The sequence below is a fragment of the Triticum aestivum genome, chromosome 2D, assembly GCF_018294505.1.
Source record: "Triticum aestivum cultivar Chinese Spring chromosome 2D, IWGSC CS RefSeq v2.1, whole genome shotgun sequence".
In the NCBI taxonomy this organism is placed as follows: domain Eukaryota; kingdom Viridiplantae; phylum Streptophyta; class Magnoliopsida; order Poales; family Poaceae; genus Triticum; species Triticum aestivum.
The window spans coordinates 597496586-597514099 of record NC_057799.1 but is presented as its reverse complement, the minus strand read 5'-3'; the positions used below and the strand labels follow the sequence as shown (position 1 = coordinate 597514099).

General features: G+C 50.3%; 1 protein-coding gene across 1 annotated transcript; it reads left to right on the top strand.

Annotated features, from left to right (window-relative positions):
• Positions 1 to 1427: 1427 nt before the first annotated feature.
• Positions 1428 to 3524, top strand: LOC123054838 (probable amino acid permease 7). The gene is made up of 4 exons (XM_044478699.1): positions 1428 to 1584; positions 1620 to 2157; positions 2251 to 2477; positions 2576 to 3524. Exons 2-4 carry the CDS (start codon positions 1703 to 1705, stop codon positions 3343 to 3345), a joined length of 1452 nt encoding a protein of 483 aa, XP_044334634.1. The 5' UTR covers positions 1428 to 1584; positions 1620 to 1702; the 3' UTR covers positions 3346 to 3524.
• Positions 3525 to 17514: the final 13990 nt, after the last annotated feature.

The window sequence follows — 17514 nt, the reverse complement described above, 5'->3', positions numbered from 1 at the left end:
CGTGGCGTTTTGCGCGTAAACCAAGCCGGCTTTGAGACGGACGAGACAAAGCTTCTCCCCAGATCGAGCTTGTCCAGATCACCCACCCACTCGGTACTCATCATCAAGTGGCAATAATAATGCAGCACCAGCTATCCATCCAGATCATTTTTCTTCTCCCATGCTCAGTATTCAGTCACAGTCAACTCCGAGCTACTGCAGTGAGCCTGTACGTCTGTCTTTGACTCTGGACTGGAGCAACATAAAAGTTTATCAAAAATATGCTTGGACTGCTTAAATTTTTCTGATAAAGAGATAAAAACGCTCGCAAAAAGTAAATAAATTTAGGCGCTCCGATTTTGTTAACCGGAAACACACACTTGTTTAAAATCTTGTTGTTTTTTCTTGAAAAAAGGTTTGAAAATGTACCAAAACATCTATATGAGATTCCTGTGAAACCGTAGCTTTCATGGACGGATAGCATAGTTTGCAGGGGTTTGTTACGAGATATGCGCCCTTTGCATTTGAACTATAGATATTTCGTCTTTTTTGCGGGCAGAACTATAGATATGTCAACCGGTACGACCACGGATATTCTTTCTACGAAAGGGCCCAAGGCCATACATTAACTATCGCAGGTCTTTCCCCCGCAAAAAACAAACAAACAATGCAGGTCTTTACAAGCACACTTATACAGACTCGTGCATCCACCGGCGACGCCTTGTGACTCGTGAGCATAACTCGATGCCACCTCCATGCCTCAGCCTCAAGGGAGCAAACTTTTTGAAACACAAGAGCTTGTGGAATAGAAGCAACAGACGGGAAATCATCGATGCAGATTAGGATACGCCGCCGGCCGCCCCGGAGAAAACAACACCGATGAGGACCTGCAGAAACTCCAAAGACCATGGATATTCATTATTCTCTCTGTTCTCTTTTACACGCCGTCCTTATTTTTCAAAAATTAATTAACAGTATATGTGTTATTGTCAGAGACGCTGGCCATTGGGCGTTGCCAGTGACTTTAGTCCCACCTCGGATATTGGAGGGGGCTAGGACCACCTTATAAGGAGGAGTGCCACACTCCTTTCAGGCTAGTCTTCTGGGATGTAGTGGGCTCTTTGCTTGTAGTGGTGTGTCCGATGCGCACCGGAAACGTCCGAACATATGCCCGAGGTTGGGAGCTGGGCCTGGGACGCTAACAGTTATATGTCATAAAAAAATATAAGCACCATGCATTGTAAATTTCATTCAGCTGCAAATCCGATAAAATGACCGTGTTTTTTTTTTGACAAATATGACCGTGGATATTTAGTACACCAGGACACGCCCCATCTCTCATCATCTCCCCTATAAATCTGGCAAATTTTATCCGATGATCCCAGAAATCTCTAAGATGTGACGTGCATATGATCGTCCTTGGTATATATATCGGCCATTTGGTACAGGCTGTTGTGCGGTTGTTGGGCTTTGCCGCATCTTCCACAAGAAGACGGGAGAAGAAAATGACCGGCCGTTGGAGAGGTCCAAAGACTCTGAGCAGGAAGGACGCGGCTCTATCCCGCCGGTATTTTCAACTCTGAACCACGGACCAATCAGGTGACGCCACGTACGTACACCGGCTAGTTTGGAGTATATCACCACGCATCTCGTCAGATTGGTCAACTCTCTCGACTCCCCTGTGTGGACTCCCGAGTCCCCCGGATCGACGCCGTCAACAGCAATGGCGCCGTCGTCGCACCGCGGCGGCCAGCCCCTCGACCTCGACGCCGCGCCCGTGCTCGACGACGACGGCCGCGTCGCCCGCACGGGGAACCTGTGGACGTGCGTGGCGCACATCATCACCGGCGTCATCGGGGCCGGCGTGCTGGCGCTCTCCTGGAGCGTCGCGCAGCTCGGCTGGGTGGCCGGCCCCGTCGCCATGGTCTGCTTCGCCGCCGTCACCTACGTCTCCGCCGTCCTGCTCTCCCACTGCTACCGGTCCCCCGCCCCCGCCGCCCCCGGTGGCTCGGACTTGCCGTCGTCCGAGGGGGACAAGACGCGGCGGAACTACACCTACATGGGCGCCGTCCGGGCGCTCCTCGGCAGGAAGCACGCCTACGTCTGCGGCTCCCTCCAGTACCTCTACCTCTACGGGATCGGCGTCGCCTACACCATCACCACCGCCACCTGCCTCGGGTAAACACTGCACAAACCAGAGCTCGATCGATTTGTTCCTTCTTTCCTTCCTTCCTCGTCGTTGCTGATGGAATCGATCGCGGTGGCCGGCAGCGCGATCAAGAAGGCCAACTGCTACCACGACCACGGGCGCGGCGCCGCCCGCTGCACCTCGGACGACCGCGAGCAGCACCTCTTCATGCTGCTCTTCGGCGTCGCGCAGCTGGTGCTCTCCTTCATCCCCAACTTCCACAGCATGGCGTGGCTCTCCGTCGTCGCGGCCGTCATGTCCTTCACCTACTCCACCATTGGCCTCGGCCTCGGCCTCTCCAAGACCATAGGTATATACAGTACATCAGACAGAATAATTCAGTTAATAACCTGTTTTTTATGCTCTCAAGTCTGAATCTGACACTGAAACTCAAACTCTGCTGCTCAGGCGACGGCGTGGTCCGAGGGAGCGTCGCCGGCGTGCCGATGCACACCCCGATGCAGAAGGTGTGGCGGGTGTCCCAGGCCATCGGCGACATCGCGTTCGCGTACCCGTACTCCATCGTGCTGCTGGAGATACAGGACACGCTGCGGTCGTCGCCGCCGGAGGGGGAGACGCTGAGGAAGGGGAACGTGATCGCGATGCTCGCCACCACCTTCTTCTACCTCTGCGTGGGCTGCTTCGGCTACGCGGCCTTCGGCGACGCCGCGCCGGGGAACCTGCTCACCGGCTTCGGCTTCTACGAGCCCTACTGGCTCGTCGACTTCGCCAACGCCTGCATCGTGCTCCACATCCTCGGCGGCTACCAGTTCTTCAGCCAGCAGATCTTCACCGTCTGGGACCGCTGGCTGGCGGCGAGGTGCCCGGACAGCGCCTTCGTGTGCCGGACCTACGCAGTGAGGCTCGTGCCGGGCCTGCCGCGCTACGGGCTGAACCTGCAGCGGGTCTGCTTCCGGACGGCGTACGTGGCCAGCACCACGGCGCTGGCCGTGGTGTTCCCCTACTTCAACGAGGTGCTGGGCCTGCTCGGCGCGCTCATCTTCTGGCCGCTCATCATCTACCTCCCCGTCGAGATGTACTGCGTGCAGCGCCGTGTCCGGGCATGGACGCCGACGTGGGTCGCGCTCCAGGCATTCAGCGTCGCCTGCTTCGCCGTCGGGACCTTCGCATTCGTCGGCTGCGTCCAGGGCGTCGTCCAAAAGAGGCTCGGCTCCTAGCTCGTATCGTAGGCCACACCGCCACACACCGACCATTGTTTGTTGTTGTACATGTACTTCCATTGGCTAGCTAGCACTTTAGAAACTGTTCACTTGTAGGAGTACTTACAAAATTTGTTCGGTTCCTGCTACTAGGTTGTACTTTTGGCTGGGTTTTACTATGGTATTGTTGTACTGTACATACGCACGCCATCACCATGCCTCAACCAATCTCCATGGCGCCTGGCATGTATGGCACGCCGCGTTTCGTGCCTTTCCCCCATCGGGCTAGCATAGCTCAAGAATCTTTCATTTGTCTTTTCTCAAAACTACGTACTAGTTAACTGTATGTATATTACAATAGAAATAGAAGTATAAATGTTGGTACAACATTAACCATGTAAGCGGAGACTAGAATCAGGCAGGGGCTCCTTTTGCAGTACACCATAGTCAATATGCTAAGACAAACAAGTCATGCCATTAAAAATGACAAAGTTTTCGCCACCCACATCTCGCTATCTTGTCAAATTGAATTGAAAATCCTGTGAATGCCAAATGATGGGCTCCAACCCAAGCAATGCTCAATCACTCCAGCAACGCCAATTATTTGGCTTCGCAACCTAGGGCTACCATCCAAACATTCCCGCAAGAAACCAGTCAAAACTTTTTTTGTGGGATACTATTTGTATTACTCAAACTTAAGCCCTCTGAACGAACGGCACACGTGACCTCCGTTGCCCTATGCAAACAATCGACCAAATGTGTCGAGAACCGGTCAACTCCAACTACACTACTTTGACACTATTCACATTCGATTTTGTCTTTTTTGTTTCTATTAATGTAAGTTGAATTAGAAGATGAAACTTTTTGAGGTTGTATATCAAACATTGCTTAGTGCCCGACTCCAACAGCACTCGCCAACGCGCGCATACACACACAACTGCAAGGGGTACTGCAAGGGGCTGTGAGATTTATGCGTGCTATGTTCGTGTACTGCGGTTGCGGAGGACGGAAACAAGGATGTCTTCCATTTTCTTTTATATACATAAAAGGCAACATTTTTTTAAAAGTAACCTTGTAAAGATGAGATCCGCTTAGGGAAATACATAAAAATCATTTATACATTTTTCATATACATTAAATTTTGACATGTCAGTATAGTTAATAATAGTAATTCTCACTTCTCTCATTTTTCTAAATTTATTTTTAAGTTGAAAACAACATCCTAATTTGATTTTTTTTCCTTTTATCTTTTTATTGAACACTTAGGCCAACTCGAACGCACGATCCCAAATGGTCCGCCTGTGTCTGTTTGGGGATAAGCGGACAGAAACGGACACCCAACACACGGGAGCAAACAGACAATTGTCTGTTTTCAGTTCGCTTTGCCAACTTTGGGCCGTGTTTGTGGCCGAACGGACACGCACGGACTGCGCTGGCGTGTGCCCATGTCCTCCCATGGCCCGACTGTTGAGGACACATGCGGCCCTTTTTCTATTCCATCCATCCCTCCAGCTGCACCCCCCATGCCACTCCCCTCTCATCCCTAGCCGCCGCCATTTTTCTCGACCGTGTGTTGTCCAGCACGGCCGCGAGCGCGCCCCCTCACCTTGTCGCGGTCCCCTTTCCTCGATGCCCCGACTTGTCCAACCTCGGCCGCCAGATTTCATCTCATTCAACGGCCGGATTTGAGCTCACCCTGGCCGCCGGAGACCGCGCCGTGCCATGGACTGGCTGGGTACCGGTCCCCACAGCCCCGACAACGCCCCCAGGCCGCATGCAGGTATTGACTCCGCCTCTAGCCGTTCGGATCTACCCGTCGCCCGTTTGCCGGCAAATACACCAACGACCGTCGTCCAAACTCGGTGCTGGCCTTATGGTCAGTTCAGGCACAAAGAACCGTTTCACTTTTGAATTACTTGTTGTTACCATTTACCCCTTTCCTTCTTTTTAACTTTGGATTTTTCATATTTGTTTTTATTCCTATCACTGGAATGCGGCCCCATTTTCTATCCCTTCTAGCGTTCTCCCCCAACCAGGCGTGCCAGATGCCACTGTTTTGAAACAGAGAGGGAGAGGAAGAGAGTAGGAGAATCCGAATCACGGGGGCGCGCGGGAAGCTCGAGGGCGACTGCGACGCAAGTCGTCGGCGTCGAGATCCACGGCGAGGGCGGCACGGCTCCAGCTTCTTCGCGTCCTGCGGAGCTGGTAAGTCACCTACACCGCTACAGAAACCCAGATTCTTTGCTAAAACGTGGATCAGCGCTCATGCTCGAAACGACTTGGTATGAGGCAAACTGACGTTCCCTCCCGAAATTGCTATTGCGTGTGTGGTTCCACCAAACTCATGCGCTGTGATTTTGCAACTGACGCCCCTCTGAATTTTGATTATTTTGTGCGGAAGAGCTCAAGTGCTCAACAGACCTCCTGTTAACTGACGCCCAAATCAGCGGACATCTACGTGTTCTTTTTTACTGTACTAGGAAAATGGCCCGTGCGATGCGATGCAACAGGATAAAAAAGTAATTCAATAAACTAGTGCATATTAATGCCAAAGGCGATACAAATATATTACTATGCACAATCTGTAATCACATTTTAGTTACAGTTGACACCGTCATGGTATCTCTATGGCCAACCTTAGGAGCCATGTGGTTGTAGGGAGGAAAAAAAAAGTAAAACGAGTCGGTAACCGTCTGATCGCTCTCCCTGTAGCCGCCCACTCCGCCAACCACGCGCTCGTCGCTGCAGCCGGCTCGCCCACTCCGCCAACCACTGGCATGTTAATTTGCTGGGACTTGGGATTCTATATTTTAATTATTGCAGCATGATAATTAGTTTCAGTATGCAAGCAAAGTACAGTTTATACTGAACGTTTTGACATCCAGCATGTATGTAATACAATTTCAGAAGGGCAATAACACCCAATGCATTGCCTTCCGTGAACTGGTTTGCTCTCGTGGATGATCTAATAACAACCTCGTTTTTTATCTCGTTTTTTTATCCGGCATCGGTGATTTAAAACAGGGGTGCATGAGAGGAGAGATCGCGTGTGAATAAGAAACTACTGGACCAGTAGAGATAAGTTGGGGAGAGGCCTAGGCGGTCGTGTGGGACCCCCAATCAGTAGACGCGTGTGTAGTGCGAGGCGGCCGACGCCCAGCGTAGCCTTCCTCACAAGTTGCGTGGGAGCTGGATTAGAGTCAGCAGAGGAGCAGCCCTTGCTCCTAGAAGCCATGACCAGTCAGCAGATGTATCTCCCTCCTCTTCTGCCTCCCCTGATGCGGCCATCCTTGCAGGAGCTCGACCGACCACGAGTGGCCTCGCCGATCTGCAGCAGCAGCACGACCCCGCCGCCGCGGTGAGCCAGCTCCTCCCGCCCTTCTTCTGCCCCCGGTCTGGTCTCTTTCCTCACCCTTTCTCTTGAACAGGGAGCAGCAGCTCCTCCCTCCACCCAACAATGTCGCCACCCCGGGCGGCATGGCATCTCCTGCACCGGACTCGACTCTGCGTCATGTTTAATTAGGCCAACATTTAGGGTCTTTCTCCCATGGATTCCTTCTTTGACCAACTCTTTCAACGCCGCTTGTTGTCTTCAACTCATAAACATATTTAAACTGGTGAGATGGAGTACAAGAAGGCGACGTGGGACTATCTATAACCAGAATCTTCTCCTTTTTGCACAAACACCGGCAGGTCATAAGGTTCGGAGTTCGATCTTAACCGGTGCAATTATTTTTACAAGATTTGTGGGCCAAGATGCAGAGGAGAGGACTGACGGATGGGCTGAAGCCCAAGTGGCAACGCGTCAGCATGCAAGACAGAGTAGGCAGAGTCCGCCCCTCACTTGGCGATTGGCGCAACACTCGCTCCCCACGGGCGATGTTCTAAGCCATCATCACATGGCCACTACGAGTGCTTGCCCACTCTGTGGAGGGCAGGACAGCTGGTGACATTCCTTGCTGGATTGTAATGTGTCTCGGTGCGTGTGGGCACTGTCAGAGGCCGAGCTGGTCGAGCACATGTTGGCAACATCGGAACCAGACGCAAGGCTATGGCTCTTTGCTATGAATGAGTCTCTTCCAACGGAGCAATTTTCGTTGATGATCGTTACTTTGTGGGTTATCTGGAGTGCACGGCGGAAAGCTATACATGAGGAGATCTTTCAGACTCCATTTGCCACTGACAACTTCATCAAACCTTACTTGTCAGACATAGAGTTCTTGAAGAAGAAGGAGAACACCCAGGGGACAGCAGTACCACGACCACGTAGGTGGATTCCGCCACCCACAGACCACTTCAAGCTCAATGTGGACGCTGCCGTGTCCCGCTCGGGCATGTTTGGCGCGGTCGGTGTGGTTTGCAGGGATGCGAGGGGTTTGTTCATGGGAGCTTCGGCCCTCGTTCTCAGGGGACTCCGCAACCCCCAGGTGCTAGAAGCACTAGCTGTACGGGAGGCACTGGCACTTTCAGATGATCTCTACATCAACCAAATACTGGTGGCCTCGGATTGTAAGGTGGTGGTAGATGCGATCATGCAAGGAAGCTCAGCAGACTTTGGTGCCATTGTCCAAGAGATCAAGGCCAGAGCAACTACCTTCATTTCATGTTCGTTTAATCATGAGTATAGGACCTCCAACACGGAGGCCCATAATCTCGCAAAGCATGCTTTATCTTTAGGGTTTGGCCGTCACACCTGGCTAGGCCAGCCCGGCGACCTTCTCTTTGTACCTATGAATATTCTGATTCAGTAATAAAGCTTTGTGAGATTCTAAAAAAAAGGCAGAGTCCGCCCCTATAGGTGGCGGTTTCCGTTTCTTCATCCGACGATCGTGGGGGCGACTGGGTTAGGGTTTTTCCGACCCGATCTAGCGATCCAGTCTGCGTATTCCCGTCGTTCTTCCGGTCTTGCGATCGATTCCACACCTATGAGTGCCCTAGTCCCATCCACCATAAGCCTTCTGCGTGTTCCTAGGGCACGTAGTCGTAAAACACTGACCTAGGCGGCGGCGGTGGAGGCGGGGGAGATGGAGGGGGTCGCAGGGATGATGAAGGGTTTGGGGCTGTCGGAGGAGGAGAAGAAGGGGTCAAGATCAAGATCTCGGCGAAGGAGAAGGGGAAGAGTGTGGGGATGCATGCGGTGGGGAAGATTTTGTCGGAGCGGCTCGCGCATCCCGATGTGATCTGCCTTTCGCTGGGTTGTGTGTGGTGCCCCATCAAGGGTATCGATTGCAAAGAAGCGGGAGACAACAAGTTCGTGTTCACGTTCTTCCAGGAATCCGGGAAGAGGAAAGCATTAGATGATGGTCCCTGGATGTTTGACAAGGATTTGGTGGTTGTGGAGGATTTTGTTCCCAGTAGAAGGATGGAGGACTATGTGTTTAACAGTGTCCCGATCTGGGTGCGAGTATTCAACCTGCCTCTCGGGATGATGACAGCGGAGGCAGCCGAGGAGATTGGTGATATCATTGGACAATATGTGGACGCCGACACCAATGCAGATGGTTCTGCCATAGGGAAGTATTTGAGGGTGAAAGTAAGAATGAGGATAGACAAGCCGCTAATGAGAGGATTCACATTGGAGGAGGAGGAGCGGGTGGACGGGGCAGGTGAAGGAGAGGAGGCAGGGAGTGGTTGGTGCCGTTTTGAATACGAGTTCCTCCCGGACTTCTGTTATACGTGTGGTATAATTGGACATTGTGAAAAGGACTGTGCCACTAAGCTCAAGAAAGGAGAGAAGGCCCAGTTCGGTCGGTGGCTTAAAGCTGATATGGGCTACAAGAGGAATAATCAGGACAGTGAAGGATGGGGGAAGGGTGGTAGGCGGGGAAGTGGGAGCAAGAGCTTGGGGTTCAATAGGTCAAATGGTAGGAGTGGTAGTGGAAGTGATAGCTTGTCATGACGTAAGGATGATTCTCGGGACAGTGCTGGAGCTGGCCGGAAGGTCGAAACGGGGGAGGAAGTTAACAGCTCTTCCAAGAAGGGCTCGAGACGGGACAATACTGGATCGCAGCACAAGTTGATCTTGGAGTAGAGGGAGGCACAGACGGAGAAGCAGAAAGGAGGCGTGCTTGTGGTGAAGGAAAAAGAGGTGCACGTTGCTTCGGCTGATGAGGAAAGGATGGTCGTGGACCCTGCACGTAGTACGGGGAAGCCAAGGAGCATGCAAAGGAGGCAAGTGGGCATAAGCAGAAAACCTATAAGAAGGTTCGCCGGACGGATAAGGGTGGCGATGTTAATGTGCGTGGGGAGAAGGTGTTGGGGGAGAAGAGGGGGAGGCCCGAAGAGGAGGAGCTGGATGGTGGTAAAAAGGGGAGGGTTATGGAGACAGAGATGAAGGAGGCTGAAAGTAGCGTGGTAGCACCAGACGGAGCAAACACTATATCGGCCGGGCTGCAGCAGCAGCCCTGCCGAGAGCAATGAAAATCATAAGCTGGAACTGCCGGGGGCTCGGGAACGGCCCGGCAGTTCGTAGCCTCCTCGAGTTGGGGAGGAGAGAGGAGCCCGACATACTGTTCCTTGCGGAGACAAAATTGTCAGTGAATTAGGAGTTGGATAGATTTCGGTGGCTGCTAGGGCTAACGCAAATGAACGCGTGGAATCCTGAAGGTAGAAGCCGGGGGGTGGCTCTGTTCTGGAGGAGGGGTGTGGATGTCACGCTGCGTTCGTATGGGAGAAGGCATGTGGATGTTGATGTAACGGAGGAGGGGGGTATGGTGTGGAGACTAACTGGAGTATACGGGGAGTCCGAGGCGGGGAGGAAGAAAGAGACGTGGAGGGCGTTGAAGCTGCTAGGGCAACATCACCAACGGGGAAGGCTGTGGCTGTGTGTAGGAGATTTCAACGAGATTCTGTCGTGTGATGAGAAGGAAGGAGGAGCGGCCAGAACCCAAAGGTGTATGGACGATTTTAGGGAGGCCCTTGACTCTTGTGAGCTGACGGACATTGGTTACATTGGAGATAAGTTCACGTGGCGGAACCATAGCAGGGATCTCAACACTTATATTCGGGAAAGGTTGGACAGAGCTACGGCGAATGCATACTGGTGCGAGGTGTCCCCTGATTTCTCCGTCATAAACGGATACCCAAGGCATTCAGATCATCGGCCAGTCATCATTCAAACTTCTGGTGCTAGACCTGGGGTTCGGAATGAAGGGAGAACCTTCCAGTTTGAAGCGTGGTGGTTGCAAGAGGAAGGTTGTTCGGAAGTGATAGGGGAGGCATGGGAGGCGGGGTTGTATGGAGGTCAAGGTGGGGTTAGCGCTGCTATGAAAAACGTCGCGACACTAGTAGAAAAGGAGGCTTTTGTCCCAGTTGGTAAGGGCCTTTAGTCCCGGTTTTTGAACCGGGACTAAAGGGTCGTTACTAATGCCTCCCCCCTTTAGTCCCGGTTCTTACATGAACCGGGACTAAAGGCCGCGGCCACGTGGAGCTCCACCTTGTTACCAATCTCCACCCCTCATCACTGCTCAATTTATCCTCTAATCTCTAATCACCCCTCATCATCCCAAATCATCTAACTTCCCGGACGGTCACCCATCCTCTCACTACTCCAGCCTGAGCACGCTTAACTTCCGGGTTCTATTCTCCCTCATTTCCAAGTCTGCACTTGTTGTTTTCCTGACAATAGTAAGATGTCAATTCTATTAACCCTCAGGAATTTAGCTTGAGCATGAAGTGACACATTTCACTGTTTGAGTTTGAAACTATTGTTTTAAAAAACAATAATTATTTAGTAACACTAATATTTCTGGAATAATTAGTTTGACCATTGTTTGACCACTGTTTGACCAGATTTGACCAAAATTCAAAAAAACTGAAATAATTATTTAGTAACACTAATATTCTAGAATAATTAGTTTGACCATTGTTTGACCACAGTTTGACCACAATTTGAAATTTTTTGAATTTTTTTGCCCCTCCAGATCTTAAAAGTCCCGTAACTTTTTTTCTGTTAGGTTTTTGAGGATTTTGAAAATGTTTAACGGGGTTCCCCCGGTTAAATTCGGATGTAACTTTTCGAGTAGATGATTTTTCATATAAAAAACTTTTTCATCCGAGTTCGTATGCAAAAGTTATGCCCATTTTAAGAAATTCCAGAGAGATTTTGCAAATAAAGTCGAAATTCATATTTGTTAATTTTCCCAACAACTAGACCACATATCACATGGGAAACTTATTTTATTTTATTTTTTTGACATTTCCATCATTTTCTTTTGTTTTTTCTAAAACTGAAAAGGCGGTCGGGGGGGGGGGGGGGTAGAGTTTGAAAATGGGCCCTTTAGTACCGGTTCGTGCCATGAACCGGTACTAATGCCTCAAAGCCCATTAGTACCGGTTGGTGGCACCAACCGGGACTAAAGGTCTAACCTTTAGTAGACCTTTAGTCCCGGTTGGTGCCACCAACCGGTACTAATGGGCATCACACCCTTTAGTCCCGGTTCGTGGCACCAACCGGGACTAAAGGGCCCAGGTGAACCGGGACTAATGCCTTAGCCGCACGAACCGGGACCAATGCTCACATTAGTCCCGGTTCGTGACTGAACCGGGACTAATGTGAATATTGCCCTGTGACGAAAGCCCTGTTTTGTACTAGTGCGGGCTCGATGGTCTCTTGGCAGAAAGAAGTCGTGGGGGAGATCGAAGGAAGATTGAAGAAAGCTCGTAAGGATCTGGAGAGATGCATGCGGTGCCCGGTGTCAGAAGAGAAAATTGCAGAAGAGGCGAGACTGAGATGTGTGGTTAATGATCTTGAAGAGAAGAAGAACACGAAAGAAAAACAACGCTCCCGAGTGTCATGGTTGAAGGATGGGAACAGAAACACTCGTTATTTCATGGCCTTTGCCTCGGCTAGAAGGAAGATGAATAGAGTGAAGGAGCTGAAGAAGGAGGATGGGTCGGTGGTGAAGGAGGGAGAGGAGTTAACTAACTATATTTGCTCTTACTTTCAGGATCTCTTCACTTCTCGTACGGGAAACCGACTGCATGAACTCATTGACAAGGTTGAGCCACGCATCACCACACCCATGCATGCTGTCCTGGATGCAGAGTTCACCCGGGAGGAGGTGAAAGCCGCTCTCGATCACATTGGAGACTTGAAGGCGCCGGGTCCGGATGGGATGCCATCCATCCTATATAAAAAGCATTGGCTCTTTATGGGGGATAGAGTGGTGGATGAGGTCCTGGCAGTCCTAAATGGCGGCCCTATCCCAGAGGGCTGGAATGAGACCATAGTCGTGCTAATCCCCAAGGTTAGGACCCCGTCCAGAATCAAGGATCTCCGCCCAATCAGCTTGTGCAATGTGATTTACAAGCTCGTCTCTAAAGTCATAGCCAACCGCTTGAAGATCATTCTACCCGATATAATATCAGATAACCAAAGTGCATTTGTGCCGGGTAGGCTGATTACGGATAACGTTCTCATTGCGTATGAGCTCTCACACTTCCTATTGGGACGGAAGAAAGGAAAGGAGGACTTTGCTGCAGTTAAGGCTGATATGAGTAAGGCCTATGATCGAGTTGAGTGGAGTTTCTTGGAAGCTATGTTGGGTAAATTGGGATTCAAACAGTGCTGGGTGGATCTCATTATGAAGTGCGTCTCCTCGGTTAAATATCAGATCAACGTAAACGGTGCATTATCACAACAATTCAGCCCTTCATGTGGCTTGAGACAGGCGACCCTATATCACCATATCTCTTTGTCATTTGTGCGGAGGGGCTCTCGGCACTTCTTCACGACGCCCCAAGGAGGGGCCTCATAAGTGGGGTGAAAATTTGTTCCAATGCACTGGCTGTGTCTCATCTTCTCTTTGCAGACGACTCCATGTTGTTACTTAAGGCGAGCAGTGAGGAAGTGGCAGCGCTGCGAGGAGTTCTTGACCTGTATGAGCAATGCTCGGGACAATGCATCAACACAGAGAAATCGGCTGTAATGTTCAGTCCGAACACGCTAGCGGAGACACGAGAATTGGTGAAACAGACCATACACATTCAGAGCGAGAATTGGAATGAAAAGTATCTTGGCCTCCCGGTCCATGTGGGTAAATCAAAGAAGAAAGCCTTCGCTTATGTCAAAGGCTCAATGGCAGGGAAGGTTTATGGATGGCAGGAGCGGCTCATAGCGAAAGTAGGGAAGGAGACCCTGGTGAAAGCAGTTGCGCAGGCCATCCCAACCTTTGCTATGTCGTGCTTCTATCTGACTAAGTCATTCTGCCAAGAATTAAGCTCGCTTATGGGAAAGTATTGGTGGAGCCAGCAAGAGAAGGAAAACACGCTTCACTGGATCAGCTGGGAAAAATTGACACGGTCAAAAGCTCAAGGGGGACTTGCGCAGTTTCTGCCAAGAATTAAGCTCAAGGAGGGCTATGCTCTCCCAGCAGATTTGGCGTTTGATCCAAAACCCGGAGTCCCTTTGCGCTCAAATCCTGAAGGCCCGATATTTTTTCCAAACACTCATGTTCTAGATGCCGTGGCAAAGGATGGGATCTCTTATTCATGGAGAAGTCTCCTTCATGGGTTGGATCTGTTTAAGGAGGGGTACATTTGGCGTATTGGGGAGGGCACACAGGTGCGGTTCTGGTCTGATCTGTGGCTTCCTAGGCCGTGGTCACAAAAGGTTTTAACTCCGAGGGGGGCCAGCCTGCTTGAGTTTGTTTCTGACCTCATTAGCCCAATAACGGGGAGTTGGGATGAGCAACTCGTCCGAGATACCTTTTGGCCAGTTGATGCAGCCTCTATCCTGCAAATCCCTCTTCGCGAAGGAGTTGATGATTTTATTGCCTGGCAATTCGAAGCAAAAGGAAATCACACAATCAAGAGTGCATACAAACTGCATGTTCAGTTGGAGAAGAACGAGCGTGATGGCAATGCGGGCAGTAGCACGGGCCTACCTGGGAACCTCGACAACTGTCATGATGATTCATGGAAGAGGTTGTGGAAGCTACCCTGCCCAAGGAATATCCAGATGTTTGCATGACGCATAAAGCATGAGTCTCTGGCTTTACGAACTAACCTTGTGAGAAGAGGTGTGCAAGTTGAGGATAAAACGTGCTTATTTTGTGGAAGTGGGAGGAGGACAGGGGCGCACTTGTTCGTCAAATGCAAGGCAGTCAAGGAAGTCTGGAGGGACCTTTCGCTGGAGAAGGAAAGAATGGAGCTGGAACGTATCACGTCTGTGCATGTGATGTTGGATTTTCTATGGGGGTTAGATGAGAAAAAGCGCATCCTAATTCTTACCTTCTGGTGACTGTGGTGGAGCAACCGGAATAAGGTGAGGGAAGGAGAGATGCCGGAGACGTCCGCGGACGTGGCGAGGAGAACGAGGAGCAGCGCCTTGGAATATTACCAGGTCTATGCACAAGCAGGGGCTGCTCCAGAGAAATCTGCGTGTGGATACCCCCACCGAATGACAAGATCAAACTCAACATCGACGGGTCGCACATGCCAGACGAGACACATGCTGGATGGGGTGTGGTGGCGAGAGATGCGGCCGGCACGATCCTGGGCGCAAGAGCTGGCAGAAAGGAATTCGTTGCTGATGCCTTTGCGGCCGAGGTTCATGCAATGGCCGATGCCGTCTCCTTTGCTGCGGACATGGGTATGCTACGAGTGATCTTCGAGACGGACTGCCAATTGCTAGCGGAAGCCATGGACTTGGGGAAGGTAGATTCCTCGGCATACTCAGCAATCATCGAAGATACAAAGCTTCAACTCAAGCTGTGGTTTTCACACCATGAAATTATGTTCTGTAAGAGACATGTAAACTCTGTAGCCGATGAGCTTGCCAAGCTTGGCCGTTTATGTGATGTAAACCACTCTGTGGAGTGGGAGTCGGATGTTCCAGCCAATGTGGCTGCATGTGCTTTGGGTGATTTGCCCGGGCACCAGTAATATACAAGCTATGCTTGACCCTAAAAAAACCTGCATACGGAAATTTTGCTAGACGGACGGACGAAAATTACGGGAAATTTAGTACCACCTCGAATATGTTTTAAATTTAAACTGAAAGCGTAAAATTACGGAAAGAAGCGTATTGTGACGGTGAAGCCGACAAAGTCAATCCGTGTGTTATTATTAGGGATAGATTTTTGTTGTTGTTGTTGTTCTGCGAATGTCCAGGCCAGTCCCTGCTTGTTAGCACTTAGGAGAGGGTCATCCTACATAGTACTGGAAAGTCTGACTTGTGTTCAGTAAGACGGGACAATCACTGGGCGGGAGCGTTGCTCTGATGTTTTCTGTAAACCCTTTCTCTGCTCTAAATGTTTTCACTTTTCAGGTTAGAGTAGTAGCAGCAATTTGGCAAGGCAAACGCCTGGGGTATTATGTTTTGATGTATCACCCCCCTGTACTTGCTGAGATTGTTGGAGATCAAACCAGCAGTGAGCAGTGGGTTGTTTCCCTTTGCTTTATGAGCTGATTGCTAGGGAGGTGTGCACCAGAGGAGAGGTTCATCACTCACAACCCAATTGAGGGTGTAGACTTTCTATATTGTACCTACCACCTACTAAAAGGAGCAAATGGCTCAGCCTCAGACTTGTACTTGTGCGTACACTGATACACACATGGTACAGGGTGGTAAAGCCTGCAATAACTTTTAAAGAGACGAGTAGAAGTGCACGGTTCTTCAGTACCCTACTCACCCCCCTCATCCTCATGTATCCTTTTTCCTGACTGTGATCACTGGTACTATAAAAAACTGCTCTTCCTTGCCTGTAACTTTTGGATTTTACCAGTAACTCTTGTGTAAACTACTTCAGTAGCAGTTTGCGGCAAATTTGACAATTTTAACCTTGGGATGAAATCAATTCATAGAATGAACTGCCCGTGAAACTATTTCACGTCTCTGACCTTTTTGTGTAGCGCCCGCCACGCAGGCGCCACACCCTACGGTGCAACGCCTAGCTCAGGGGTGTTGCACGCCAGTCCACCGTGGCAGCCCTGGGCCCCGCACCCAGCAGTGCAGTGCCTCTAAGCTAGGCGCCACACATGTAATGTGCAGCGCCCAGCCGTCGGGCGCTGCACTGTGACTTAGATCCAGCCGCGGCGGCCCTCTCCTCCCCACCCACCCCATTGCAGCAGTTACAGAACAGAACAGAAGAAGCCGCGGCGGCGGCCCTCTCCACTCCCCCTCTCAATCCCCTCTCCCAAATCCATCAGATCTGACGATTTGATCCGTGAATTCCTTCACCAATCCATCCTAGAAGGTACCCTCCTCCGACCCCCTTCTTTCTATCCATATAATGTATGCCATTTTGAAGATTTTGAGGAACCATTGTTTGATTTGATTTGATTTGAATGTTGCATGTATTATAAACTTGCATGTACCTAATTTAGCAACCCTAGTTTAGTATATTTTATTGAAAATATATGGTTTCGATACATAGGTTGACATGTTATTTTATATGGAAAAGAGATTTGTATTAAATCTTGCATGAAGTAGGCCTAGTTTAGTTTATTTGTGTTGAAATTATATTTGTATTGACAAGAATGCTCTGGATACATATGCTTTGAATTTTGCATCTAGTAGCCGTACTTTAGTTTATTTGTATTCAAAAGATAATAGTGTTGACAAGAAAGTTTTTTTTTCAAATTGTTAGGATGGTTTGGCTTCTCGATGATCACTGGGACAAACAACACCGGTCGTACGCTATGTCGGTGGAGCAGCGGGTAATAATGAAAGTTGCCGGTGTTATGAATTTCGTGTTTATTTCAAACACAAATGCCCCATATGTAATGATTTGTTTGTTTGTTTATTTGTAGGAGCTTGCACCTCTGAAGCTTCGGTCTCACGGGGTCACCCTTGGGTGGATGCGCTATGATGAGCGGTACACACCGTATGTAAGGGAGACATGACTTCTCCCTTTCATTCAGTTGGTCAGCCGGTCGACGCCACCCAACAATGCTGCAGCACTCACCGCGCTTATTGATCATTGGAGGCCGGAGACACACACTTTCCATCTTCGGACCGGGGAGATGACCGCGACGCTTCAGGATATTGCTATGATCACCGGTCTTCCAATCGATGGGAACCCTTTATGTATGAACACCAATTCTAATGGGTGGCGCGCGCAGATGCATGCCCTTATCGGTATGGTTCCTCCGGAGCCTCGGGAACCAGAAGTAGAAGACAAGAAGAAGAAAAGAGTCGCAGCCGGTGCTCCTTTCACGTGGATTACATTGCACTTTGGTACT